Genomic DNA, 25,957 nt, shown 5'->3' on the forward strand with positions numbered 1-25,957 from the left:
CCAAAGCTGGGAATGGGAGAACCCCCGAGAACAGGAGGAGACATTGGACACCTGCTGAGCTGGGATGCAGGAGAAGGAAGTTTAAATTATATTTACTGTGACAATACAACTTTAAATATATTTTTTTAAGTGATTATGATCTGGTGAAGAAAACCCTTAAAACCCTTAGCATCATTTGTAAAATGATAGCAATGACCAATAGTTGAGGAATGAGCTGCTAGGGGTTGATGTTCCTGTTCAGATCATCAGTAGAGCAGCTCACTGTGAAATTCAGGAGAGTCAAACTTCTAATTATTTCTCATTTTCTCTCTGCAGATGTGAATCGAACCAGACAGAGTAAGATGTTTTATTTTTATAATCAAATGTTTCCAGTAATCACAAAGGCCCTGCTGTGTGTTTTCATTGTGCTCATGTATTCTCAGTATGTGAAACTGTGTGTATGTGACTACCAGAAGTAATTATGGCTTTGATTAATAGTAATTAACGATGGCTTAGGACAGTTGCACTGCTGCCACGAGACAGGAAGCAGCCACTGGGGTTGGCTCTTTTTCCTCCATTTCAAACACAATTCTTGCCCATTGTATGAAGTTGAACATACACAGGTTACCTCCTCCCACACCAGTAAATTGTGTCAGATTTCCTTTCTAAATTTAACAGAATGGACTCAGGAGCCAAGGTACCTGAATCCTCATTCTTCTCTGAAGAATGACTCAGCTCACCATTCTTAGCCATGAAACGTGTGAGTTGTGTCTGGTGCCTCTCACCCACGCAGCCTCTGCGGGATAAACAGTGCCATGTTGAAATCTAGCAGAATGCTTTGGAAGTCATTCAAGTACTTGGAAAAACTTGTCTCACTTTCTCCCTTTTCCCTTAGTATGTTGAAAGATGACTTAAAACTTAGCAGTAGTGAAGACAGCGATGGAGAGCAGGTACGTTCCTTAAATGACTTCCCCAAATCCACTGCACTCATCCATGGGGCAGCCCTGGGCAGGGATCTGTGGCCCAGCAGCAAACTGGGCAGCTCAGCAGATCTGGGAGACTAAAATCTCATGGAATGTTTGCAGACAAACCTCAGGTATTCCTGAATGTAATCTGGGGGAAAATGTTGTGCAAACAAATTGAAATGTTGTGTTTTGTGGAAACAGTTTGCTTTTATCTAGAAATTTTTCTTAACTGATTTCACATGGGCCTTCTCTGAACATCACATGACAGCAGTGCACTTTAAAACTTATATAATGGCTCTTTAATTGCAGATAAACCCCTTTGTGTTCTGCCATCCCAGCTCCAGAGCTCATGGTGTGAACATCTGTGTGCATTGGTGCCCTGGGATGTTTGGAGGTGACAGTGGGCTGTATCTGTCCCTGGGAGCACAGCTGCACCTCTGTTTTTATCAAGAAGTCTCTTTTTTTACTCTTTTCAGGATTAACTTTGTGCAGCTTCTACCAGACTGGCACTTACCATGCTAAATAAAAATAAAATATGTGTCTGTGCTGCCCAGTAACCCCCACTGCTTTGGGGTTTCTTCTGTTCCCAGTTCTGGTACTTGATTTTCTCCAAGTGGAAAACCTGGAGTTGGTGAACTCCATTTACCCTGGGCATCTTGGAAGATCATTGTGAGATGCTGAATCTTCTGATTCAAAAAAGGTGGAAACAGAATATTAATTAGTGGTAAAAATGGGAACTCTCACAAATGGAGTCAGAATATAGAGATTTGTGCTGAAAACTCAAGAGAAATAACACTGCTCTTTCTGTAGAAGGAAATGCACATCAATTTAAACTACTGCAAATAATTATTTTTTTAAAAAAAAAAATTAGAGGCTCTAAACCGATGTTTTGCAACTTAATTGTATTTACAAGCCTGAAATAGCTTCTAGAAGCTTCATGCTCTTTTTCTTTAATTGCAGGACTGCGATAAGACAGTGCCAAGGAGCACACCTGGAAGGTAGGAATTCCTGGGGGATTGCAGCACAGTGGGGATGTTCAGCCCAGTCAGCACTCCTGGCTTGGTCTCGTTTCCAAAATTCATCTTTGTCCTTTGGCTAGTCTAAAGCAAGAGGTGATTAGAATGTAATCAGTGATTAAATAGTAATAAATATAATATTAAGTGTTTCCTGCAAATGAGACTGACCACTTTGGGAAGGGACAGCACCCAAAACCTGTTTGTTTCCAGGCTGAGCTGTGTTCACTTCGACTGAATTTTCTCACGAATGTTGATTAAAACGTTACTTTTTTGTTACTCCTAATGAAAGGATTTGAAGGATGTACTTGTGCCTGAGGTAATGCTTGGTTTCCCTCCTTTCTGTTGCAGTAATTCTGAGCCTTCCCAGCACAACAGTGAAGGAGCAGATAACTCCAGGGATGACTCGAGCAGCCACAGCGGCTCCGAGAGCAGCTCCGGCTCCGACTCAGAGAGCGAGAGCAGCTCCAGTGACAGCGAGGCCAACGAGCCATCCCAGAGTGCATCCCCCGAGGTAGGGCTGCCAGGGCCTGCCCTTCAGCAGCTTGGCTCTCATCCTGGCATTTAGCAGCACAAAAGTTCAATAAAATCTCACATTGCTAAAGAAAAAATAGATGGACCAACATGGGCTCTCTGGCAGGCTGGGCTGTTCTGCACTTCCTGTGGTGGATGTTGTGATGGATCCTTATTCTCTAGATAAGCCCACATTTGATATTGATTTGAAGTGGTTTTTACCACCAGATGTCTGTTGGAGAGCAGAGTTAGATATGGTATCAGAGCCCTAAAAAACCATGGCATCAAATATTGCCTGTTGGTAGCAGAGGAAAAATTTGTGTTATTTGGGCCTATGTTTCACTTCTTTATCTCGGGTTTTGGGTGTACTTCATGCTTTGGTGTGCAGCATCATACAGCTGCCACATGGGAAAGGTGGAAGAAATGGGAAATATTTTCTCTAACTCTGCTTTTAACTTTGTTTTTAGCCAGAGCCACCGCCCACAAACAAGTGGCAACTGGATAACTGGTTGAACAAAGTTAATTCCCATAAAGTGTCACCAGCTTCTTCCGTGGACAGCAATATCCCTTCTTCCCAAGGCTACAAGAAAGAGGGACGGGATCAGGGTACAGGGAGTGGGTACACTGATCAAGGTGGATCCAAGGACTCCATTTCTTCTACACCAGGGAGAGATTCCAAACCCACCCAGAAGGGCTCGGAGAGCAGTCGTGGGAGGCAGAAATCACCTGCCCAGAGCGACAGCTCGACTCAGAGGAGGACTGTAGGGAAAAAACAGCCCAAGAAAGCAGAAAAAACATCTGTGGAAGAGCCCAGAGGGGGTCTTAAAATAGAAAGTGAAACCCCAGTAGACATGGCAACAAATATCCCTTCAAACAGGCACAAGGCAGCCACCAAAGGCTCCAGGAAACCCAATATAAAGAAGGAGCCCAAGTCTTCCCCTCGACCTACAACAGAGAAAAAGAAATACAAGGCTTCAAGCAAATCTGCCCAGAAATCCAGGGAATTCATCGAAACAGATACCTCATCCTCTGATTCAGATGAAAATGAGAGTCTGCCTCCTTCCTCACAAACACCCAAATACTCTGAGAGCAATAGGACTCCTGTTAAATCTTCCATGGAGGAGGATGACAGCTTTTTTCGGCAACGAATGTTCTCTCCTATGGAAGAGAAAGAGCTTCTGTCCCCACTGAGTGATCCTGATGAAAGGTACCCACTCATTGTGAAGATTGACCTGAGCCTCTTATCCAGGATACCAGGGAAGCCTTACAAGGACGCTGATGCTGCCAAGGCGGAGAAGAAGAGCGCTCCGGAGAAACACGCCCGGGAATCCCAGAAACAGCCCTCGGACAAGAGCTCCACAAAAGGCAAAAGGAAACACAAACAGGTGAGGACTCTGGGGAGATTTCCCTGTCCTCTCAGCCCTCAGAGCATTGGGTACCCCAGAATCCAGGTGATGCCTCAGGGTAGGGACTGAGCTGTGCAGGAGGGGCTTTCTTTGCTGCCTTGTGTGGAGCTCCTGCATCAGCCCTGTGCTGTTACAGGAGACTGCTGGGATTTTCCTGTGGAAACACCTGGAGGAGTGTCAGCCCTGGAGCCAGAGCTCAGGGAGGTCACAGATCCTCTGTGCATCCAGCCCTCTCCTGCCTCCCTGGAGCCAGCCCCTGGTGCTCTGCAGGCCAGCTCAGGCAGCTGATCCAATGGGAAATCCACCTGGGAAAAAAACTCCAGAAGTCAGTTTTCAGCTGGATCAGCTCCCTGAGCCATGGAATTACTCATTGTCAGGATAAGGGATGGGGCAGGACTGGTCCTGGGGCATGGCAGCAGCAGAAAACATCTCAGGTGCTGCTTTCCCGTGAGCAGAGGGATCTTTCCATAATATTACCTAACCTTTTCCAAAAGCATTTCATCTTTCCAGCAAGGAGTAAAAAGCAGGAATGGTTGGGGGACAGGAGTCAATGGGGGAACTGAGTAGAAAGGATACTCTTGGAGGGGGGAATGTGAGTAGTCAATGCTGGTGTAATTTTAAACTGCTTTTTGAAGGCTCAGCACAGGGACCCTGTATAAAGGGCAGGCCTGGGACTGCAGCAGGCTCAGTGATCCAGGGAGTCTGGTTTCCCTGAGGCCCTGGGGCAGGGATTCCAAAATCCCTGTGCTGCTCTGGATGTCACTCCAGAAGTTTCCTTTTACCATGTCAAAGGGATGTGACAGGGGTTGGAGACTTTGTTGACATCTGCACTCCCAGGACTCTGGGAGATCATTCCCAGAGTCATTTGAGGAGCTGGATCATTGCAGTCACACCAGTTCCCTGCTGAGCAACCAAAGTTAACTTGCTGAAGTCAGTGTCGTGCAGGAGCCCTGACATGTAACTGCAAACAGATTTCTCCTGTACTAACTAAGATTCCTGTTTTCTCTGGCTGAGGAAATGAGGTGAGAAAATGAGCTTCTTTTGTAAAGAGGGAGTAACTCTGACCAGTACAGTGAGCAATTACTTTTGCAGGTGTTACTGTATAACTCCTGATGTTCCTGGGAAGGCACTCACGTGTTCCAGTGGGTCTGAATTCCCTGACTTCTCTCTCTTTGGCCACTTCTCCCTTTAACCACACACTTGGAATTACAGTATTAAAGATCTGTGCTCTCACATCCAAGCCACAAAGCTTTGGTGAGACCAGTTAAATTTAGGTTTTATCCCAGGAAATGGTGGTGGTTAAATGTTGTGAAGCGTCAGATCACTCTGATGCTTCCTGAGAGGATGGAATCTGTGTGAGCCAAGGACAGGACCCCTTTCCTCAGCCCTCAGTTCTCAGTTTGTGCTCCAAACCCAAGTGGCACCACTTGGTTTTCTACATTTCCTGGGTTTCCTTCCTCACAGTTCTCAGGTTGCAGCATCAGTAACAAAACCAAAACCTTTGGGGCTTCAGTTTGGGGTTTGTTACTAGATGATTTATTCACTAAGACCCCATTTTCCCCCTTATTCACTGTATTGATCCCTCCAGTGCTTGGTGAAGATATCTTAGAAGTTTACCTCCAAGACCCTGTGACTTGAGGATTAAATTGATAAAAATGCTTAGTTTTCAACATCTCTGAGCTGATTTTAATAGACTGATGAGATTTTTAGCCTTTCCTGGCATTCATCAGACACCTCTCTAGACCTCACAACATCAAATCTGTCTCCTGATCTTGCCAAAGCCTTTGGCAGATTTTCCTGAGATTTCATAGCTAGAATTTATCTATGAAATGAACAACTTGGCTGTTGCTGCTTTTATCAGGTTGCAATTTAGTAGCCAGACTGGGATTTTCATTTTGTTCCAGTATCAGGGTCTGGTAAGGATTTGCTGAGGATGAGCTGTGGTTTTGGGGTCTGTATTTAGCTGTGAAACACCTGCTGAATGATGTCTCTCAGGGTGAAATGCTGCCTCTCTCAGTGATGTGTAAATATGGATCTTTGGATGTTTTTCTCATTTGCTTTGCTCAGAACGAGGATGAAAACAGAGCCAGTGAAAGCAAGAAAACGAAACTGGAAGAAAAAGCTCCCTCAGGACACAAGAATTCCAGCAGTAGGGAGTGAGTATCTCTGCTCTTCCCTGCACTAGGGTCAGGGTGGCCGTGGATGGTGCTCATCATCCCCCTCTTCTCTCTCCCACCCCAAGTCTTCCTCAAATAATTGGTAAAATTTCATTTTTTTTACCCTTCAAATGAATTTACTTCAGAACTTCTACAAGCAATTGGTGGAAATGAATTTTTATCCCCAAAAACACTGGTTGAGGACAATTGTGCTCCTAACAAAGTGAAGTGACCCCTCCTGTGAAGGGAATATTTCCTTCCTGGTTTTCTCTGATACACAGTGGGGTTTGGGTTTGGTCTAGAAATCAAAATCTGTGCTTCTAAATTAACCCCATCTGGTAATTCTCTGTCTGGTAAGTTTTAAACTGAACTGGCTTTCTTTGGGAAGCTGATGGCATTGAGCTTTAAGTCCATGGATTTAACTTTCCAGCTCTTTGATTTGATAGTGCAAGAAAAATGTGAGTGATACCAAAGCAAAGTAATAGAGAATTAGCAGATCAGCACCATTGTTTCATGTGTTATTTCTGGATTCCCCATGCTCTTTGCAACACCTGTTATGCCTTTATTTGGTTGATTTCTTGGTCAGTGTTAATCCACAGGAGAGATTAAGTTTTTTTCCACTGCATTTTGAAACTTCTGTTTCAGTTCAAGCGACTGAAAACTGGTATAATTGTGTCATGGAAAATATTCTGTCCAGTGAGTAATTGCCAAATTGCAAAGATGGGAGAAGCTGCAGCAAGTTTGGATGCTAAAACTTCTGTTTGTCCCTTCTGAATTAAACAGTGTCTTACTGTTTGTTAGGGAACAGCTGTAGAATGAATGGATGCATTTCTGGGTTGATTTTTTTACCTGATACTTGATCTTTTTTCTGGTGTTTGCTTGAATGCCAGTGCAGTTCTCTGAAGGACAATTAATTAAATGAAACTATGATTTTCTAGAAATAATGTGTAGAAATAATAATGGTGGGAAGGCAGGAATAGCCAACAGCATCCCTCAGCAGCCAGGTGAGAGTGTCCTGAAAGGCTGTGCTGGGGAAGTTTCCCATTCCCTGGGTTCCAGAGGTTTATCTGGAGCATCTTTCCCTGGAGCTGTTGGCTGGCTGGTGTGCACAGACAGCCTGGCGCTGGCATTGGCTCCCACTGCTGAAATTGGGAGGGTTTGGGGTGGTTTTTGTGCAGAGCTGGTGCAAGGGTGTGGTTTTATGGTTAGAACTTGTCTGGTTTTGCCTGTGTTTTCAGGTCAGAACAAATAAAATGGTGAAAACAAGTTCAATCTGGCTTTGGAGACACCTAGTCACTGAGAGGATTATTCTGCTTTTCTGCAAAGCTGGGTCTGACAGGAAAAATTTTGGGGGGGGAAAAAGTGTTTAGTTTAAGATTTGTGTGTTTGTTTTTTTGGGGTTGTTTTTGTTGGTTTTGGTTTTGTTTGTTAAGGCAAGAAACTCAAACCCTGAATTTGTTCCTTTTTTTCCAGGTCTTCAAAGCCAAGTGCTGTTAAAGAGAAGGATTTGCTGCCCTCCCCTGCTGCCCCAGCCCTGCAGAAGGATTCCAAGCAGGAACATGGCTCCAGGAAGAGAACAGTCAGTCAGTCCTCATCCCTAAAATCCAGCAGCAACCCAGGCAAGGACAGCAGCAGTAGCAGCAAGAGCAATTCCTCTTCCAAGCAGAAGAAGACAGAGGGGAAGGGGTCCAGCAGTGCCAAGGAAGCCAAGGTAAAGGGCTGCTTCTGTCCCTGCCTCTCGTATTTATTTTTTTTTTTTTTAATTTGATCTAAGCAGCCATTTCCAGCTCAGTTTAAAACATCATTAGTTTGAGATGTGCATTGTTTCCTGTCAGAGCTCAAGTGCCTTGGAAGGCCATAAATGAGAGGACAACTTGGAGAGATCATGGAATCTGAATGCTTACCCTGCCAAATTCCTGTGTTAATAGAGGAATGGGTTTAGTCATCCCCTGCTGCTGCCTGTTCATTGTTTGAGTGGTTCACAAGATCACTAGAAAGCTGTCTGCACACTGGAAATGGAGCTGGGAGGCTGCTCCTGGCTCCTCAGAGCAGATACAGAGCTTGTCCTGGTTTCAAAGGACAGCAGGAGCTCAGTCTGTGCTCAGTGCTGGGATAGGAAGCTCTGGCTCTCATTTTATGACATTGTAGAAAGATAATTTCAACTCCAGCTCAGCAATTTATAGAGCCCTTTTTGGTTGGAGGGGAGAAAACATAGTCATGGAGATGGTGCAGAAAATGGTTTGTAAGAGATTTAGGTTGGGAAGATTGATGTGATGGAATTTAAAAATATAAATATCCCCAAGCCAGCTGTTAATTTGTGATATGTTTGTTATTTTATACTTCAGGTGTGCTTACTCATGTCTTTCTCAGAGGAGTAACTAGTCCTGTGTGGGTTTTTCAAGGCAGCAGCATTCAGAGAGAGTGTTGTTGATAGAAATCCTCAAAATCCTCCTCATCTCTGTTAGAGTAGAAAAACAGGATTTAGAAAGAGTGACAGGTGAGATGGAGGGAGGGATTTCCTCACCCTGGGTGTATCTGGAGAGCCTTGGCTGCACCCTCCCCTCTGCAGTGAGCAGCCCCAGCCCTGTGGGAGCACCCTGGGAGCTGAGTTATTCCCACTGCAGACTGTCCTTCCTGGCTAGAATGGGGGAATTTATACAACAAATGCTCTTCTTGTACTCATGGCATGGATTTCCCTTCCAGGAGAAGGTCCTGAACAATTCCTCCAGCTGCCCTCCTGCCTCTGCTCAGGCCACGGAAAGTGTGAAGTCGAGGAGAGCAAAGCTTGTTTTTGATGATAGGTAAGGACAGAAAATTCCCTTTCCTTCTGGGGGACTCTGGATCTCAAGTACAGGCAGCTCCACACAGAGGGGAGTTGGTGTTTTGCTCCACAAAAGATGTTAAACACAAGGTCTTTGTCAAAGAAAATACCTTGAAAAGAAAATAAAACAAATATTTCACCATCTTGTGTAGACTTGAGGTTTCAATTGGGCCAATTCAGATGCCAGCTTGCTTTGAAAGCACTTCTTTAAATTCACTTTGCAGGTGAAGTCATGTTTGCACCAAATGTAAAATAATTTACTGCTTAAGAACTTGCTTGAAATACTGTTGGAATTATTTGAAACTTCTTTTAACAAAATTATCATAGTAGTTAACTAATTTAACAGATTCCATTAAACAGTTCTAGCATAGTGTAGCTTGAGTTAGAACAGAAAAAGCCCTGAAATGTGGCAATATTAAACAGCTCCAAAAGGCCATGGGTGGCTCCAGTCCCTAAATCCGTGTCCTCCTCTCTTGCAGGACTTACTCAGCTGATCACTATTTGCAGGAAGCCAAGAAGCTGAAACATAACGCAGATGCTTTGGTGAGTGGCTCTCCAGTGCCCACCCAGTGTGTGCCCTGGGGTTTCTTTGCTGCCTTTGCCACCCTCCTGCCCTTCTGTGCTGGGATTTCCTTGCATTTCTCTGGTTGTTGAGTTGTTCTCCCTCCCCACAGTCGGACAGGTTCGAGAAGGCCGTGTACTACCTGGATGCTGTCGTGTCCTTCATTGAGTGTGGGAATGCATTGGAGAAAAATGCTCAGGAATCCAAGTCCCCGTTCCCTATGTATTCAGAAACTGTGGAATTAATCAAGTAAGCTTTGCAGAGCTCCTGCAGGGGCAGGTGGGTGGGGGGAGTTCTGGGAATCAGAGCTTTGAGGTGGACAGAGGTTTTGCCCCCAGCTTTTGAGATCTGTTGTCAATCCCAGTAACACTGGAGCTGTGACCATTTCATTCCAGTTGCTGGGGTTTAAAGCATTTCCAGGGAGGGTGAGGTGGTCCCCAAGTCCCTTCAAGTCCCTCTACAATGAGTGACCCACAAGGAGCAGAGTTATTCTGGTTACTGCTGAGTCAATGCTTTATTTGGGGCTGAGAGATGTTCCTAAAACAGTGGAGACAGCTGAAACTGGAAATTCATGAGAACATGAGTGTTTTGTGAGTGATAAATGGAAGTAGTTTTTGTTCTGGGGCTGATTTGCTGCCTTTCTCTGCAGATACACTATGAAACTGAAGAATTACTTGGCCCCGGATGCGACGGCTGCGGACAAAAGGCTGGCAGTGCTTTGGTGAGTGTGCTGGGGCTTCCTGCTGCACCCTCGTGCATCTCACACCTGTAATCTACACAAAATGCTGTTTTACACTGAGCTCTTGGGTGTTTCTGGACCAAGCACAGGAGATTTCCACTTGGCTGTACACAAAAATGAATCTGTGTCTGATTACTGAAAATGGGCATGTCACCAGCAAGGGCCAAGGCCTTGAAACATTGAAGTGACAGCAGAAGGTGCCTCTGGAGCACTGAGCCAGGAATAAATCCCACTTGGACTGGCTGTGGGGACTCCAGGAGCCCTGAGACTGAGGGAGTGGCTGCAGAAAGTGTAGAGGAGCAGAAGCCTTTGGTTCAGGGGAGAGCAAAGGGAAGGCCCTGGCAGGGCTCAGGGTGTCCTGGCACAGGAACAATAAATGAAGCCCTTATCTAGGAAGTCCCTGGTGTCTCCCAAGCCCAGCAGCATCATGGAGAGTTTCAGTTCCAGCTTGGGGCACATGGAGCTGTTCCAGCTCCCTTCAGAATTTCAAGGTGGTTGTGGATTTTCTGGTTGAGTTACAGCTTGAGAGCTGAGCTGGCAGGGAGAACATCAAGGCCACAGCTACTTAGGTTTTTGACATGCACTGAGTTGAGATAAGCCTGACTTTAATTGTGACTGATTTGTCCTGTCTTTGGGCAGCCTTCGATGCCAAGCTCTGCTGTACCTGAGGCTTTTCAAACTGAAAAAGGAAAGTGCATTGAAATACTCAAAAACTCTGACTGAACATCTGAAGGTAATTGCATCTGTATTTTCTTAGAACATTAAAACCTAATGGTATGGAAGCTCTACATCACTTAAAGTTCCCAAATCCAGTTTCAGACTGCTGCATGTGAACACCTCTTTAGAACTGGACTTGAAGGTGTAGTAAAGCTGGGCAGAACTTTAATAACAATAACTCTGCTGGTCCTGGCATGACAAGTCTCTGTTAATTTGATCTTCTGTAATAAATGTAGTAGGCTTCAAGGTTGTTTGCAATGGGATGTTGGCTGGATTCAAGTAAATTGCCCATGAATTGATGTAAATTTCTGTGCACCTGATTCTGAAACTTCCAGTCTCAATGCTGAAAAGGCTCATCACATACCCAATCTCTCAGATTTGGGGTGTCTTTAATTGTTCAATGCCAGTGATAACAGATTCTTTCTATTAAAGGGTTGAAAAAACTAAAATGTTCCCATAAGGGACAATGGACTACTCTAATACTTCTTTGTTTTGATGAAATAACTCCTTGATTTGTGTTTTAGCCATCAGTAAAAAAGGATATTTCCCTAAATTTCAGTTTACTCTGATATTGAGTACATTACTTGAAAGTACAACTACAAAAAAAAACCAACACTGGTTTAAAAGAACTAATTGAATTACCAGATAAAATGTAACTAGTGAAAGTACGAACACAAATCAGGTGAAATGTGTCTTTTTTCCCCACGCAGAATTGCTACAATAATTCTCAAGCACCGTCACCTGGTATGGGAAGGTGAGTGCTAAAAGCTGTTAGCTCTATTTCTCATCTTACAGGACGTTTTCTACATTTCCTGTGTGCCAGGGGGGCTCAGGGAGCAGCTTTTGGGGTGATTATTTGAAGAGTGTGGATTTTGATCCATTTTTTGTGTAGTTATCATGGGGAGGGAGGTGCTGCAGCTCTGCACAGGTTGTCAGGCTAAAAAAGGGGCAGTGTGCCACCAACCCACAAGTCCTTTATCCCAGGGAGTTTTGGTATCCAATTTAATGCTTCTCCCCCCAAACAAGAGCTTTATTAGTGCTGCAAGGCCAGAGGTTACAAGCACTTGCAGGATTCTCTGTTCCATAGATTGGCAATTACTTCTGCTCTTTTAAACCCAATAATGGACCTTTGATAAATTATTCAATGAGTTTAAGGGGAGGGCAGTTCAGATTTCCATGGTGTTATCTGCAGTAATGTTACATAATGTAATATTCTGGCATTGGAGTCACCAGGTAGCTGTAAATTTTTTGTTCTTACTCTTTAAAAGTTCATTTAAACAACGAATTTAAGATTTTATTGAGTTAAGAGATGCTCAGGTTTGGTAATTAGGTTTTGTAAGCTATAAATAATTGTTGGATGATCCTCAGCCATTCCCAGCTCGATATTTTCATTTGTTGTAGGGCAAATCCTGATTTTTGGTGTGTAAAGTGGGAGTATTTTCCCGTCCCACACCCTGGGCAGAGGGATCTTAGGGGACATCCCAGAGCATGATGTTTCTAAAGCTGATGCATTTCTGCCTTTCCTATTCCATCCTGTCTGGGTGAGCAGCAAACCTGTCGGGATGCCATCTCCAGTCTCTCCAAAGCTGTCTCCAGGGAATTCAGGAAATTACTCTTCCGGGGCAGCCAACCCTTCAGGGAGCGGGTCCTCGGTGACGATCCCGCAGCGCATCCATCAGATGGCTGCCAGCTACGTCCAGGTCACCTCCAACTTCCTCTATGCCACTGAAATCTGGGAACAAGCAGAACAGCTCTCGAGAGAACAGAAAGGTAAGGGCTGCCTCAGGGGGACTGAAAGCTCCAGAGGGGGCTGGGACACTGCCGGGTTTGGTTTTGTTGATGGTGCCTTGGGTGCTGAACCTCTGCAAAATCAGGGGGAAAGTGATGCCTTGGGTTGCAGGGATACCCCAGGCTGGCTGTTGTGGTTGTCGAGGTGGTGGTGGAGTTGTGACATAAAAATCTTGGTTGTGTTTCCTGTAAAATGTTCAGGGTAGGAAGAGGAAACTCGGTGCATTTCCCTTTCTGGAATTCTTTAGTGAAAACTTCTTAAGGAGGTTTGACAGTAGTTTAATTATTTTCAACTAGTGAAATACAAGTTTTAGAGGAAAACCAAGAGGTTAAGCAATGGCTTAGTTGTTTCCAAGCAGCCTTGTGCAGAAGAGTGAAGAAATGGATTAGGAAGGACCTTTCTCCCTGACTGCCCCCATTCCCCCACCTCCCCTCACTCCCTTTCTCTCCATCCCAGCGGTTCATGCTGGGAACTAGGCTGGCATGTGGCTACCAGATGTGCTCCTTTAACATGTGTTTGTGCTGTTTTAGAGTTCTTTGCTGAACTGGACAAGGTGATGGGGCCCCTGGTGTTTAACACGAGCATCATGACGGAGCTGGTGCGTTACACCCGGCAGGGCCTGCACTGGCTGCGCCTGGACGCCAAGTGAGGAGCCCCAGCCCCGCCCATTCTTCAGCTGCCTCTGACTCCTCTCCACAACACTGTGTCATGTCAATAAGGAAGACTGCCATAACACATTGCTTAGTTGACACTAAGAGCAAGGAATGCTTTCCCATGTCTCCCATCCTCATTTGTGTTTTGTGTTAAACCCCAAATCAGCTGGTTCATGGACTTCTCCAGTATTCCCGGTTTAAGTTATTTAAATATTTGAAAATTTGCTACATGAAAGTTGTAGTTTTGCTGATCTGTCATGGATAGATCATTGGGATTCCAGTCACACAACACATGAATAGTCAGTTTAAATCCTATTTATTTTAATTTTTTAATTTTAATTTTGAAAAGCCTCATTTGGGGCTGGTTTTAGCTATTTCTTCTTCCCTAAATTTCCCCTTTTGAGTACTTAGAAATTAAACCTAGACACTTTATTTAAGTACTTTGTGAGCTTTGTTACTCTGTAATGTCTTGTGGTGGTAGAGCCTGTAAAAGGAACTAGGGTTGATAGGTTCTAACGAGTAGGGACACCATACTTCTCATACCTAATGAGTCAACTAATAAATGACAACTACAGATTTATTATTGCAGAATTTGTACTAAATAGAAAAGTTCCAGATATTCTTCTACGTATTGAGATACTTCATTTAAATGAATTATAAAGAAATTTATATGGAAAAATATTTAGCTGGATCTGCCTTGGATTGTTTCCAAGGCAGCTTCAAGCCATCGATTAACACTATAACAATCACAAAACATTACAGTAATTTGCATTTAATGTAACGTCCAGGCAATGGTGTAGGAGTGACCTTTGGTCCGATGGGTGCGATGCAAACAGGAAAGGCTTTGGAAAAGGACAATCTCGTGCTTTTTTGCATCTCTTCATTTCAAATACCTTTTGTTTCCGTGCTTGTCACTTTTTGACAGTTACAAAATGGGGGGAACTCGGTGGTTCCAAACCAAGAGTAGTTCAATTCCTACCAGAACCGTCATTTGCATCTTTTCCATTGACTGAGAAACCAGGAATCTTTAGTAGAACTCTAGGTCCATTTTGTCCTCTTAGGGTCTGCTGGGTGATGGACACTACAGGCTGGCAGCACAGCAGCCACCGTGGGGTGGGAGCAGAGCTGCTCCTGCAGGAAGCACCGTTCTGTTCTGTGCAGGATGATGGCAAACTTGGCTTTACCCCGTGCTAATGAAGGTCCCGTTCATGTCACGTCCGCTCCCGAGGGGCTGCTGGGAGCCACGGAGGGTTGGTGGAGCTGCAGGTGGCCCCTCTCCGAGTGCAAACCAAAGTACCTTTCCACGTGAGGTGCTTGTCTGAGTTAAAGGTTTCAAATGCTACTGCTTTCAGTATTGCTTAGTGCCCCCAACATGTCTGGTGTGCCTTATGCCTTACTTTTAGATGAAGATTTTATGAACTGTTTACAAGATGTTTTACAGCAGGACCAGGTATACTGTATGCAGTGGTCTTCTGCAGTACTTGGGTAAAATTCCATTTCCTTTTTCAAAGTCCCGGTGTCCGTCACACAAACTGACTCATCGTGGTGGTCTCCTTCCCCAGAGTCCAACTCTGAATCCTTTGGAGTGAGATTGTGGAATGCTGCTTTGTTTTCTCTCCCATTGAACCCTTTATTCTGTACCAGATATGAACGTGCATGTTCAGGAAAATTATTGCACTAAATTTTTTGTGTAGGTGTAGTTAAGTGCCAAAATCACGGCAACCTCGAGAGAAGGAATAGAATTCTACGCTCCTTAGTACTGCAGTATGTCCTATGGGCTTTAAGAGTTTAGAAGTTTTGCAAATTAGTAACCTACTACAAGGTAGCTGCATCTTCGTAGAGCTTCCTTTGCGTCCCAGCGTGTTTTGTACTTCCAGAAAAGCTTTGCTACGTCCGGATTGATAAACGGGGAACAGACCTGGGCTCTCCCTGACTCGACTCTTCAGGTCTGTCGGAGCATCCTTTTTATGGAATCACTGTGCAAGGTCACCTTTCTGTTAGTCTTTGCTGTTGGAGACAGAACTCTGTACCCTCAAACTCCCCGCCGTGGGCATGGGACACTGTCAGCTGTGTTTCCTTTCCTCCTCTGAAGTGCCTCGCACACCTCTGACGCTGAGAAATCCCTTGGTAGAAGTTGCATTCGTGGGTGGGTTTGTGTGTAGTGCTGCACTAGCCAGCGTGGCTGTTCTTGGCTTGCTCCTTTGTGCACAGTCACCATTGCTGTCAGCAGGAATGGTGTCATCTCGGGGAATTTTTTTTCCTTAACTAGAGTCCCACAAATACCTTTGGGTGTCACGCGAAATCGGCCTCTTGAAAACGCATCGCTTATCCCTAGAGCAGTGGATCTTAGAAATTGGCTTCAAACAACCAGAAGGGTTTTTTTTTTTTTTGCAAAATGTGGAGCTGAGCTGGTTGGAAGTGTCCCAGCTGAAGGCTGAGCTCCATGGTGGGATATCCTCTGGAGCGCTGGCCCAGGTGGCGTGTCCGTGCGGGGGATGGATAGGAAATGCCTCGTGCAGCTGGGGCTGGTGCAAACAGGTCAGATCAAACCTCACAATTCCAAAAGCATATCTTCATTTGGGACTGACCCTTGTTTCCAAGAGGAAAGTTCAGTACTTGATGAGATTTTATAGCCAAAAAAAAATATTAAAAAAAAATAAAAAGCAAATGCATCCTAGGCTTCCATCCCTCTGCCAAGGTAGGAGGGCTCTGTCCCTGTCCTTGGCAGCTCCCAGCACCACAGGGGGAGTGCAGGTCACAGGAGTGGCTAAGGAAGGACTCCCCAATCCTGGCTTCCCAAATGATTCCCTGGACAGGGAATATGTATCAATACATATCAACTCTGTGATTTTAATTCCCTTGCTGATCATGGCCCCCGTTGGTGAATCTTAAAAATGGCTCAATCAGACTAGGCTTGCTCAGCTATCTGTGCTGTTTGACTTTGCTCTCAGACTTGCAGGTTCCAGGTGATAAAGGTGCAAACCATTTCTAATTCCAAACAAATCTTCAGGACACCAGAGTAAACCAGCCCAAGAGTTTTGTTTTGATTTGAATCTCAGCCATAAAGCAGAGCAGACGGACGGCTCTCCTTGGCTTCGATGGCAGTATGCAATTTGTATTGTATGTGTCTTTTAATATATATGTATATATATATGACTCAGTCTGTCCAAAGTATATGTTATACTTGTTTTTAGATTATGGTGCAACTGACTATATTGATATATTATTTATTGAGTGCTGAGTCACCATCTTATTGGTGATAAATATTGCATATTATCCAGGAGTGCAATGTATATTCCTTTAGATTGCTGAGGCTTGATTGCTGTGGTAACAAAAAAACGCCCTGAAATGTATTTATGAATGGCCCCAACACACAGAGAGTCAGAATTTATGGGAATGATGTAGCACTTGCCTGGGGCAAGTAAAATAAAGCCGTAGGCAGAGAATTATGGGGTTTGCCCAGAAGGCAAACTGCTGGAAAGAGAAACTACCTTTGCTGTATTTAATGTCATTTTCTGAACAGATCTTTGCTGTCACTGCAGTGTTTCCATTGAGGCAGATCCACAAGGGCCTGAGCAAGTCAAGTTTGAATTACCCATTGGGGAGTAAACAACTTCCAAATTTCTTACCTTCCCGACAAATCCTTGGGTCAGGGTTGAAACTTCTCCCTCTGATGTGTCAGTGTTCTGGAAAACCCCTGGTCCCGAGCAATGAGGTCAGTGCTGGCCATCCTGAAGGACAGAGAGGAGCCAGAGCTCCCCCAGATCCAGAGCAATTCCAGGATTTCCAGGCAGGAGGTGTCCGTGGGAATGGTGGTGAGGGTTGGAGGGCTGGGGCAGCCCCTGCATCCCCTTGGGAGCGGCTCCAGCTGCTGTGGCAGCTCCAGGGAGCCGGGCTCCTGCTGTGGCCGTGCTTCCCCTGGGAGCTGAGTTCCCCCTGGGAGCTGAGTTCCCCCTGGGAGCTGAGTTCCCCCTGGGAGCTGAGTTCCCCCTGGGAGCTGAGTTCCCCCTGGGAGCTGAGTTCCCTGGCTCCTGTCTCTCCCCCTGTCCCGGGACGCGGCTCCCGGCGCTGCCTTGGCATTCCGCATCCCAAACTCTACTCTGAGGACCAGGCATGACTTCCCAAGCACAGTTCCTGACATTTGTATCTGGTCCCCCTTTTAAATTGTTTTAAAAAAATTTTGTATATGGAGGATAAAGTGCTTATATATTTATTAAAAATCCTTTATCTTATTTGAAATTATTATTTGGTGAAGAAGGGGTTTTTCTTTTGGGGGAGGGCTGGGGAGGGGAGGTAACTTTTAACCTGTCACTTATAAATGAAGCCCTGATTAATCCTACAGAAAGGTACTATTAGTAACTAATGGGATGTCTCTGTTTTATGCTTTGTACATGACAAGTCCATGTGTTACATTTTGTTTTCTATCAAAAGATTTGGGCATCTGTCTTCAACCAAAACCAGAAAAAAAAAAAGAAACAAACTGTGATTTTATTTGTTGCAATACATTTGAAATTTCAAAGGGTACTTTGGGGCTCAAAATTAGGATTTCTAAGTCAGTATGTGCATTTCACGTAATAAAGCTGTTAATGGTGAGCAAAGTATTATATACTAACTAGATTTTTTCCACATCTGTATAGTATATTCTATGTATTTTGTGGTATTGAGATTATAGAAAGTTTAGTGTCTGAAACATGCGTTTAATGTGTATTTTTAAACAAATTTATGGCAATTAAAATATTTGGAGAAAAGGGTATCACATTTCAATTTGTAAAGATCTTTTTAACTACTGTGTCATTAAAATGCTTTGTACAATGCAAAACTGTAACTGGAGAAACTAAGTTTAATAAATATCAAATAGATTTTCTGTATTAAACTTCCAACCCCCTGTGCTTGTATCTGTTTTGTGGGGCCTTCTCCTTCCTGGAAGTTCATTTTTAGGCAGAATTTTCATTCCTTAATCCTATTGCTCTGTGAAACAAAAGAAAAGTAGCATCCAGTGTGTGTGTCCAGACTTGTTGATGTTTTTTTTTTGTCTTTCAGCTTCCAAGTCGATATCCAACACATCAAAACAGCGTTTCGATCAATTCATTTTAAGACAGGAGATAAGGTCAGTGGCAAAAGTCAGTCTAGGACATGTATTTAAGTAAATTTGATTAGAAGAAATTAAAAGTAAATAGTTCTCATTGCACTTATCGCTGAATATATTTGGGATATTGGAATCGCTATCAGTATTATCAGTTTGGCTCCCTCTTTCCAACAGGCCTTTATCTGAGGACTGATAAGAGCTGGATTGGGAGGAGATGGGGCCTGATCTACTTTATGCTCTTGCCAGGGGAAGGATAAATGTCCAGAGTCTGGCTGGAACTGAGCCCCAGCTCTGTGCTCACCGTCCACTTTGCTCAAGATACAAGGAAAACCAAGCTGCTTTGCTGAATATATATTTTAATTCACACCTTCAAATAAATAATAGAAAGCATTACAAAAAAACCAAACGAGGAGGAGATGCAGAGCCCCTTTATTGAGCTTGGCCAGAGGCCTCCTGAGGCGTGGCTGTGGGAGGAGATGCTCTGGAGCTCCTTGAAGTCCTTTTATCAGCACATGTGACAGAAATATTAAATATCCTGATTGCTCGAAGCCCTTCCAGCTCCTGAGCAGTCAATAAATACATCCCAAGTGCGTGGAGCATGGTCAGCAGTAACAGTGCAGGCTGTGCTTGGTGCCAGCTCATGCTGAGGCTGTGGAGAGGAGGCAGCGATTTTTCCTGGGGGAAAAGAAACCATCATGAGGCACCGAGAGCTGGGGCTGCCCCTGCCAGGTACCAGCAGTGCTGCATCAGGCACACTGTGTTCCCCTCAGTCTTGAGTCATTTGTTGGTCTTTGATTTCCATCAGAATTCCAAACATAACATAGCAGCCCAACCACCCTCTTCTGTTTACTTATCCTAATAATTTATTATATAATTGTATAACTATATTATAATTATATATCTTATATCATCATATAACTATATATTTATAATTTATAATATAAAATATATTTTATATATTTATTATATAAGCTTATTTATAACAATTTCATTAATAATAGGATATACTACATTCATCAATAATAGTATATATTTAACCATTACTGCTATTACATATAGTAGAAAATGACTATTTTCTATGCTGTCTCTGAGTGCTAGTGTATGCCTATAACAGGTGCCATACAAAATCGTGTTTCAGTCATTAAGTAATGATTTTAACTAATCAATTTATATGTAGTTGAACAATTTGCTCATGCCTAATGAGAACTAAATAGCTTTTGATGTTATAGTTGCTTTTTAAACTATGAGCTTAAATAATCACCTTAAAGTGATTAATTTAGAGTAATTATTAATATTTAATATTAAGATATTAATACAGGTTTTTTCACTTTTCATTAAAGAAAATTTTTCTTTTAAAAGGAAAAAAAAAAAATTCTTTTAAAAGGAAGCATTAATGGGAAGGTCTGTAAGTTGGCTAAATGCTGTCTGGACCCTCTGTTCTCTTTGCCCAGCCAGGTTATTTGGGGTTGCAGTGAAAGGACCAGGTCTGGCACTTGGGAGACCTGGACTCTGCTCTGTTTGCTCTGCTTACTAAAGAGTCTGAGTCCGTTGCCCCATCCCTATTCCTGGTATCTTTTTTTATGCACAAAGTGAGCTCTGGCTGCGGTTTGGATGAGGCCAGGTGGGAAGTGCACGACGCTGAGTGTGGTTACCTGCAGAGCATGGTGAGGCACTCGCTGTTGTCCCTGCACGAGGCTCCGATGGGTCTCAGGGACACTCCTCTCCAGAAGGGAGTCATCCTCCGCTGCCGGGGACTGCGGGGCTGGCCCAGGGCCAGGGACATGCCGTGGGTCTGGAACAGAGCAGGGTGACCGTCAGGACTCGTGGCAGCTGCAGCACGTCCCTCTTCTGCTGCTGAGGTCAACGGTCTTCATTTTGAGTGAAGCGCTTGAGATCTTTCTGGTTTTACCCTCTGGGTAAAGCACTGCTTGCAGCCCAACCCCAAAGAAATGTCTACCAAAATTAATGATGGTTTTAATCTCCTTGGGAGTGAAGGCAGAATGAATGGCTGAGCCATGGCTCAGAGTAGCCCCGTATTCATTAGGCAGTAACTCCACATTTTTATGATGCTGAATCCTCTGAAAAGCCCTGCTGTCACCTCTTAACTCCTACCAGTTGTCCATCCAAATCATAAGAGCTTTTATGGACTGCCTGTCCTTTGAGTTAGCCCTTTAAATATTTATTTCAGTATGATCTCACTTTACCTGGCTGAGCAGCAGTGAGCAGAGCAGAAGGGCTGCCATCACTTTCCACCAGTGCATCTTCCCAGCGGGAGCTGTCACTTGGAGCAGCTGTGGGCAGAGGAGGCACAAAGAGCTCCAGTCAGGACTTCCCAGGCTTTCAGCTACATTTTTATAGACTTCATTCTCTTATCATTCCATCAGCTGCCAGTTATTACAGGACCAAAGTTCACTTTGGAGCAAGAGGGAATTGCTAAGTCTACATGTGCTGCAGTGATCTGGTTCAAGGCCTATCTCAAGCTAATGATTTACTCCCCTTCCACTTGTACTTTGTCTGGTCAGTTGTGCTGACCCCTTGTGCCAACTGTTCCTTTTTTTAAAGCCCACCTAAGATGTTACCAGAACTCCATGGTTTATTTGTAAGCAAAAGGGGGGGGGTGGCCTAATTATTATTGCAAGATCAAAAGCCTAATTTAACTTCTGTAGCTCTGAGTTAGCCAACCAGGGTAAGGGTTGTCTTGCAAAGCTGATTTGGAGTAGAGAATTGTGCTTTTGATTTGTTTCTCACTCTTGGTACATGAAAGAACCGTAAGGAAGTTGCTTAACCTTTATTTCCAGGCACACAGTGCTCAAAAAGCAGGTGTAACACTTTCCAGCTGGGTTTGGGAATGTAAAATATGTGATAACTCACAGAGCTCTTCCCCCAGGAATCCAAAGGTGTCAAAGATAATCATCTCTCTGCAGATAATGGAAGAGGCTGCCCAGGGCTTGTCTGGAGCTGAGGAGCTCCATGTGCAGACTGTGGTTTCTCTGGATGAGCCATCTCTGCCCCCAAGCTGTGTCATTCACCACCAGGCTTCCAGAAGTGGCAGCAGCGCCCATGGGGGTGGAAGGGGCTCTTTGTCATTGAGAGGAAGCTTCAGTTTTTCCATTGTGGGGTGAGATTGCAGCAGCAGAGAAAAGTGTGAGCAGAGCTGGTGCCTCTCCCCTCCCCTCCCCTCTGCTCACACGCTTGTGCTTGTCCCAGTGTTTGTGTCTTGTGCTCCTCACCTGTGGGATCGTGTGGATCCTGTTGGATGGGGCTTGGAGCAACCTGGGCTGGTGAAGGCTGGGGAAACTGCAGGAGTTTTAAGGGCCTTTCCAACCCAAACCATGCTGTGCTTCTGCCTGGCTCCCACATCTGTCCCACATGCCCCATATCTGTCAGGTCAAGACATGTGAGATTGCAGAGTGACACAGAGAATCCCAACTTGTGTCATTGTGTGCGGGTTTTGGAACACACTTTTAATTCAAGTAAATACTTCATAAAGTAACAAGTGTGTAATGAACTGTGTTTTAGCTAAATTGTAAATACAGATCTGGATCTCACAGGCTCCATTTCTCTGATTGCTTAATATGAAGGCACAAGTGCCAGCGTGGAGGGCAAGTGACTTAGATTAAGATAATGCTGTGATGTCAGATGATTAGTCCTTAGCCCAAATTTCACTGTGATCAAAAGAAAAACCTTCCCAGCACAGTCTACAATCACTATTTGATCATTTCCATCCTAGGATGGTTCTTACACACCTTCCTCTGCCCTATTTGTTTTGCTTCTCTGGGAGGAGGAAGCAAAACTTTCGTAATTTCACCTTCTTTCATCTTAAGGGAAGGAAATGGGACAGCGAATCATGGCAGACAAGTAGCTGAACTTAAAAAGTTTGTATTTGGCTGGAAATTTTTCAATTGCTTTTCCCACAGAGTCCTTCCTTTTCATGCATCTGAGTTGTAATTTCTGCTGTTTCCATCAGGCACTAGTGTAGAACAAAAAGGAGACCAAGGCAGCAGCAGGAGCCCTGACTTTTTCCATGAAGCACAGGATTTGGAAGAGCAGCAGAGCCCTCTGTAAGTCGTCCTGTCTCAGCCTTTCTGGCTGGGGAAGGCTGGTACTTTGTGATGATATATCAGAATTGTTGGCTGTCCTTCTGGGTCACTAATAGCATGAGACTATCCCTGTCAGGCAGCAAACTGCTCTGTACAAGGAACTGGGGGAAAAAAGAGTGTAACTGAGCTGATCCTTTCCATGCCCACAATTCCTGCAGGCTAGTAAGATGCCACAGCAGAGATGTGAGCAAAGAAACACAGAATGTTGCTCAATTTCTAATAATTGCCCAAAGGAGAAACCAAATAAATGAGTGAAAACTTTTCAAGCACCTTGTTCAGATTCTGAAATGCCCATGGATCAATCCCAGTGCCACAGGTCCGGCAGGAGCCATCCCAGCTGGGAATGGGGCCTGCATCCGAGGTGGAGGTTGGCTGGGAAGGTTTGGGATGGCAGGGCAGGTAGCAGCAGCAGCTGGTGGAGCAGCTCCGTGCTGCCCCTGCCCTCTGGCACTGAGCCTGTCCCTCCGTGCTGACCCTGCCCCGGGCCGGCGCGTGCCCGCGGTGCCGCTGCCCCTCTGTTTGCGTTAGTCTGGCCCCCGGGCCAGGCACGGTTCAGCCGTCTGCGGGCAGCAGCAGGGACCTCCTGAGAACCCTGGGCAGAGCTGCTGGGAGCACACTCGGTGCCAGAGCTGCCGAGGCACAGGGGCTGTCACTGAGGCCACCCAGCCCTGCGGCTCCCAGAGGCACCGTGAGCAGGACCCCACGTTCTGAATGGAACACCTGTACTTTTGTACAGGCACACAGTGACAGACAAGGCGGAATGGCTTTGCACTGCCAGAGGGCAGGGCTAGATGGGATATTGGGAAGGAATTGTTCCTGTGAGGCCCTGTGGTTTCCCAGAGAAGCTGTGGCTGCCCCTGGATGCCTGGTAGTGTCCAAGGCCAGGCTGGACAGGGCTTGGAGCCACCTGGGATAGTGGAAGGTATCCCTGCTCATGGCAGGGGTGGAATGGGATGAGCTTTGAGGTCTCTTCTGGGATAAATCTGCCTCTATGCACCTCTGCGACCTCACAGCCACAGCAGCCAGTTTGCTGCTCCCTACTTGCTTAAGCTGCCTAGAAAGTACCAGTGACCCAAAATGCAGTTAAGCACAGAATATTTTTGGCACAACTTGGGAGCACTGGCTGACTGATTTTATTGCTACTTCTGCCAACCTCAGGCTGTGCTTGGAGGAGACACAAGAGGCTGAGCTCAGTCTCACGTGCTCTGAGTGAGCCCCAAAATACTCCAGCAGTGAGCTATAAAAATTGCATTGCTCCAGCTTCCTGAAGTGAGAGCCTGAGCATCATTGTCTTCCTGACAGCCTAGCCCTGAGCACACAGGGAAACAGAGGGAAACGTCATTTCTGCCCTGCAGATAAGATAAACTCCCAGGACAGCTACAGGAATAGCATAGCAGGAACACCGACGTGTTGCTCTGCATGGGGCGGGAGCTGGAGACAGTCAGTGGAGCACTGGGAGGAAAAAATTAGGATAAAGGAACCAGTCAGGTGTTCTGAGCTTCCAACAGTGAAGGTGTTTCTACACTCAGAGACAGCGGCTGAATTTGTCACATATTTAAGCAACTTTATTACCAGCAGCTGATTTTTTAATCATCTTCAGGCATTAAATAGACTTGCTTCTCCCAGCAGTTTTCAAGAAGGTTCTAATGCAGCCTCTTACTCTAATCAGATATCAGAGTGTAGTTAATCACCCAATTAACATTAGTATAACTAGGTAATTAGAATCACAGGATCAGAGAACAGCCCAGGTTGGAAGGGACCTTGGCAGATCAGCTGGTGCAGGTGTTTGTGGGAAGGGAGCCCAGAGGAGGTTACCTGGCACCCCGTCCAGTCACCTCCTGAAAGCCCCAGGCTGTTCCAGGGACTGATTGTTCTCACTGGGAAAAATTCCTTTGTTACACAGAGATGAAACCTCTCCTGGTGCAGCCTGTACCTGTTCCCCTTCATCTTCTGCCCAGGGCTCCCGTGAAGAGCGAGCCTCTGGCCAGAGGTCAGGGTCCATCCCAAATCCCAAGCCACCAGCCAGCCCATCCAGCTTTAATCAATACCAAACCACAGAGTGTTTGTTTTTCACAGATCTCAAGGCTGGAGGACAAGCAGCAGCCGGTGATGGGAAAAATAAAGGGACAAGGAACAATGTCAAACCAGCCCTTGCTGCACTTAATATTGAGGAATATTTCAAAGAAGGAATTACAAAGGCTGGAAGTGCTCTAAGATAAAAACATCCGAGAACATGGAACTTCAGCCTGATTATCTGCCTGTACAGAGAGAACCAGACAAGGGATTTGATGCTCCTCACCTCAAACAGCTCAAGACACAGATTTCACACGGAATCATGGGGCAAAGTTACACTTTATTAGCCAAGGCTTATCTCCCTGTTAATCCCCTCCGACCATGGGAACAAGCACAGCAGGTCCCCAGGGAGCTCGGGAGCCACGAGGTCACTGCTCGTGGTCACTGGTGGTGTTCTGGTCACTGCTCGTGGTTGTAGTCAGCCGGGTTCTTCCTCTTGAGCCGCTCGAACTCCTGCGTCCCCCAGGAATAAATGAGGTAAGCGATGGCCAGGGCTGGCAGGGACAGAGGACAGGCACAGTCAGGGGACACCGCAGTGAGGGGACACTGCTAGAAAGGGACACTCCATGCAGGGACAGCGGAAAGAGGGAACAGTGTTCTAAGGGGATAATGCAGTGAGGGGACACTGCACTAAGGGGGCATTCACAATAAATACAGTGAGGGGACACCTCTCGAAGGACACTGCAGGGAGGAGACACTGGAATAAGGGGATTTCACAATATGGGGACACCGACACTGCACCGCGCACAGCACCTACCTCCTGCGACAAAACAACATCCCACACCCCCCGCCCCCATGCTCCCTCTCCCCACATTTACACTACAAAGGAGGTACAAAGAAGAGGGAATCCCTCCTATACTCACGGGGCACCACCTTCAACACCTGGGAGGTGAAGCGACGGCCCACGTTGGGGACGCCATGGGACACGACATTGGGGAAGGCGCGCTGCTCGAAGGGCGACAGGCTGTAGGTGATGACATGGCGCACCCGTGCCAGGTTCCCAAAGTGCTTTCCCATGGCCGCGGTGTCCCCTCGGTCGGTCACGGCGGATGGTCACCGCGCAATGGCCGCCGCCCGCCCCGGAACTGCCTCGGCGACGCCTTCCCTTCCGGGGCAGCGCGAGCCGCGCTTTCCGCTCGTAACGAACGGTGGAGGCGGTGAGATAGGTGTGTGATAAATCACGATTCTGCTAAAGCGCGATGTGAGCGCACATTTGGGAACACGATTTGTGATAAATGATGTGCGCTATAAACGGGCCTTGCCCTGAGGGGGGGGCACCTGCGCCATGAGGGGAGTGGGGGGGCGGGAAAACCCGCCAAAAATAAATAACGGATTAAAAAAATCACTTTAGTGTGGCGATTGTGGCGTTCCGATTAAAAATAAAT

General features: G+C 45.6%; 3 protein-coding genes across 10 annotated transcripts in view; 1 reads left to right on the forward strand and 2 right to left on the reverse strand.

Annotated features, from left to right (window-relative positions):
- AFF4 (AF4/FMR2 family member 4) overlaps positions 1 to 24,738 on the forward strand; it is a 52,742-nt gene extending 28,004 nt beyond the window's left edge. Inside the window, exons 7-24 of one of the 8 annotated variants that reach the window (XR_004499301.1) lie at positions 316 to 336; positions 875 to 929; positions 1,905 to 1,942; positions 2,309 to 2,471; positions 2,938 to 3,855; positions 5,944 to 6,032; positions 7,506 to 7,743; positions 8,736 to 8,833; positions 9,333 to 9,396; positions 9,528 to 9,664; positions 10,065 to 10,136; positions 10,794 to 10,887; positions 11,582 to 11,625; positions 12,421 to 12,641; positions 18,354 to 18,420; positions 19,990 to 20,998; positions 22,367 to 22,460; positions 24,576 to 24,738. Coding sequence is in view for 5 of the 8 variants with exons in the window: in XM_015641724.3 (XP_015497210.1) it covers positions 316 to 336; positions 875 to 929; positions 1,905 to 1,942; positions 2,309 to 2,471; positions 2,938 to 3,855; positions 5,944 to 6,032; positions 7,506 to 7,743; positions 8,736 to 8,833; positions 9,333 to 9,396; positions 9,528 to 9,664; positions 10,065 to 10,136; positions 10,794 to 10,887; positions 11,582 to 11,625; positions 12,421 to 12,641; positions 13,191 to 13,309 (2,371 nt within the window). In the remaining 3 variants the exon portion in view is untranslated. Of the gene's footprint in view, positions 1 to 315; positions 337 to 874; positions 930 to 1,904; positions 1,943 to 2,308; positions 2,472 to 2,937; positions 3,856 to 5,943; positions 6,033 to 7,505; positions 7,744 to 8,735; positions 8,834 to 9,332; positions 9,397 to 9,527; positions 9,665 to 10,064; positions 10,137 to 10,793; positions 10,888 to 11,581; positions 11,626 to 12,420; positions 12,642 to 13,190; positions 18,194 to 18,353; positions 18,806 to 19,989; positions 20,999 to 21,323; positions 22,770 to 24,575 lie in introns of those variants that run through there. The other 7 variants (XR_004499302.1, XR_004499303.1, XM_033517603.1 and 4 more) reach the window with 7 other exon arrangements.
- On the reverse strand, positions 18,810 to 20,712 carry LEAP2 (liver enriched antimicrobial peptide 2). Its single transcript, XM_015641735.3, has 3 exons — positions 20,604 to 20,712; positions 20,052 to 20,191; positions 18,810 to 19,074 (listed from the first exon to the last, which is right to left on the reverse strand). Exons 1-3 carry the CDS (start codon positions 20,658 to 20,660, stop codon positions 19,038 to 19,040), a joined length of 234 nt encoding a protein of 77 aa, XP_015497221.1. The 5' UTR covers positions 20,661 to 20,712; the 3' UTR covers positions 18,810 to 19,037.
- A 94-nt stretch (positions 24,739 to 24,832) lies between the features above and the next one.
- On the reverse strand, positions 24,833 to 25,687 carry LOC107210669 (cytochrome b-c1 complex subunit 8). Its single transcript, XM_015641734.1, has 2 exons — positions 25,436 to 25,687; positions 24,833 to 25,066 (listed from the first exon to the last, which is right to left on the reverse strand). Exons 1-2 carry the CDS (start codon positions 25,587 to 25,589, stop codon positions 24,972 to 24,974), a joined length of 249 nt encoding a protein of 82 aa, XP_015497220.1. The 5' UTR covers positions 25,590 to 25,687; the 3' UTR covers positions 24,833 to 24,971.
- Positions 25,688 to 25,957: the final 270 nt, after the last annotated feature.

Source organism: Parus major, chromosome 13, assembly GCF_001522545.3.
Source record: "Parus major isolate Abel chromosome 13, Parus_major1.1, whole genome shotgun sequence".
NCBI classification, from domain to species: Eukaryota; Metazoa; Chordata; class Aves; order Passeriformes; family Paridae; genus Parus; species Parus major.

What these genes read in the sequence shown, in the direction of transcription:
- LEAP2 (XM_015641735.3), bottom strand. Translation starts at nt 20,660, where the DNA reads ATGCACTGGTGGAAAGTGATGGCAGCCCTTCTGCTCTGCTCACTGCTG. An exon ending in GCTCACTGCTGCTCAGCCAG is followed by an intron (nt 20,192 to 20,603) that starts GTAAAGTGAGAT and finishes GCTCTGTTCCAG; the next exon opens with ACCCACGGCATGTCCCTGGC. An exon ending in TGCCTCACCATGCTCTGCAG is followed by an intron (nt 19,075 to 20,051) that starts GTAACCACACTC and finishes CTTTTCCCCCAG; the next exon opens with GAAAAATCGCTGCCTCCTCT.
- LOC107210669 (XM_015641734.1), bottom strand. Translation starts at nt 25,589, where the DNA reads ATGGGAAAGCACTTTGGGAACCTGGCACGGGTGCGCCATGTCATCACC. An exon ending in GGTGTTGAAGGTGGTGCCCC is followed by an intron (nt 25,067 to 25,435) that starts GTGAGTATAGGA and finishes TGTCCCTGCCAG; the next exon opens with CCCTGGCCATCGCTTACCTC.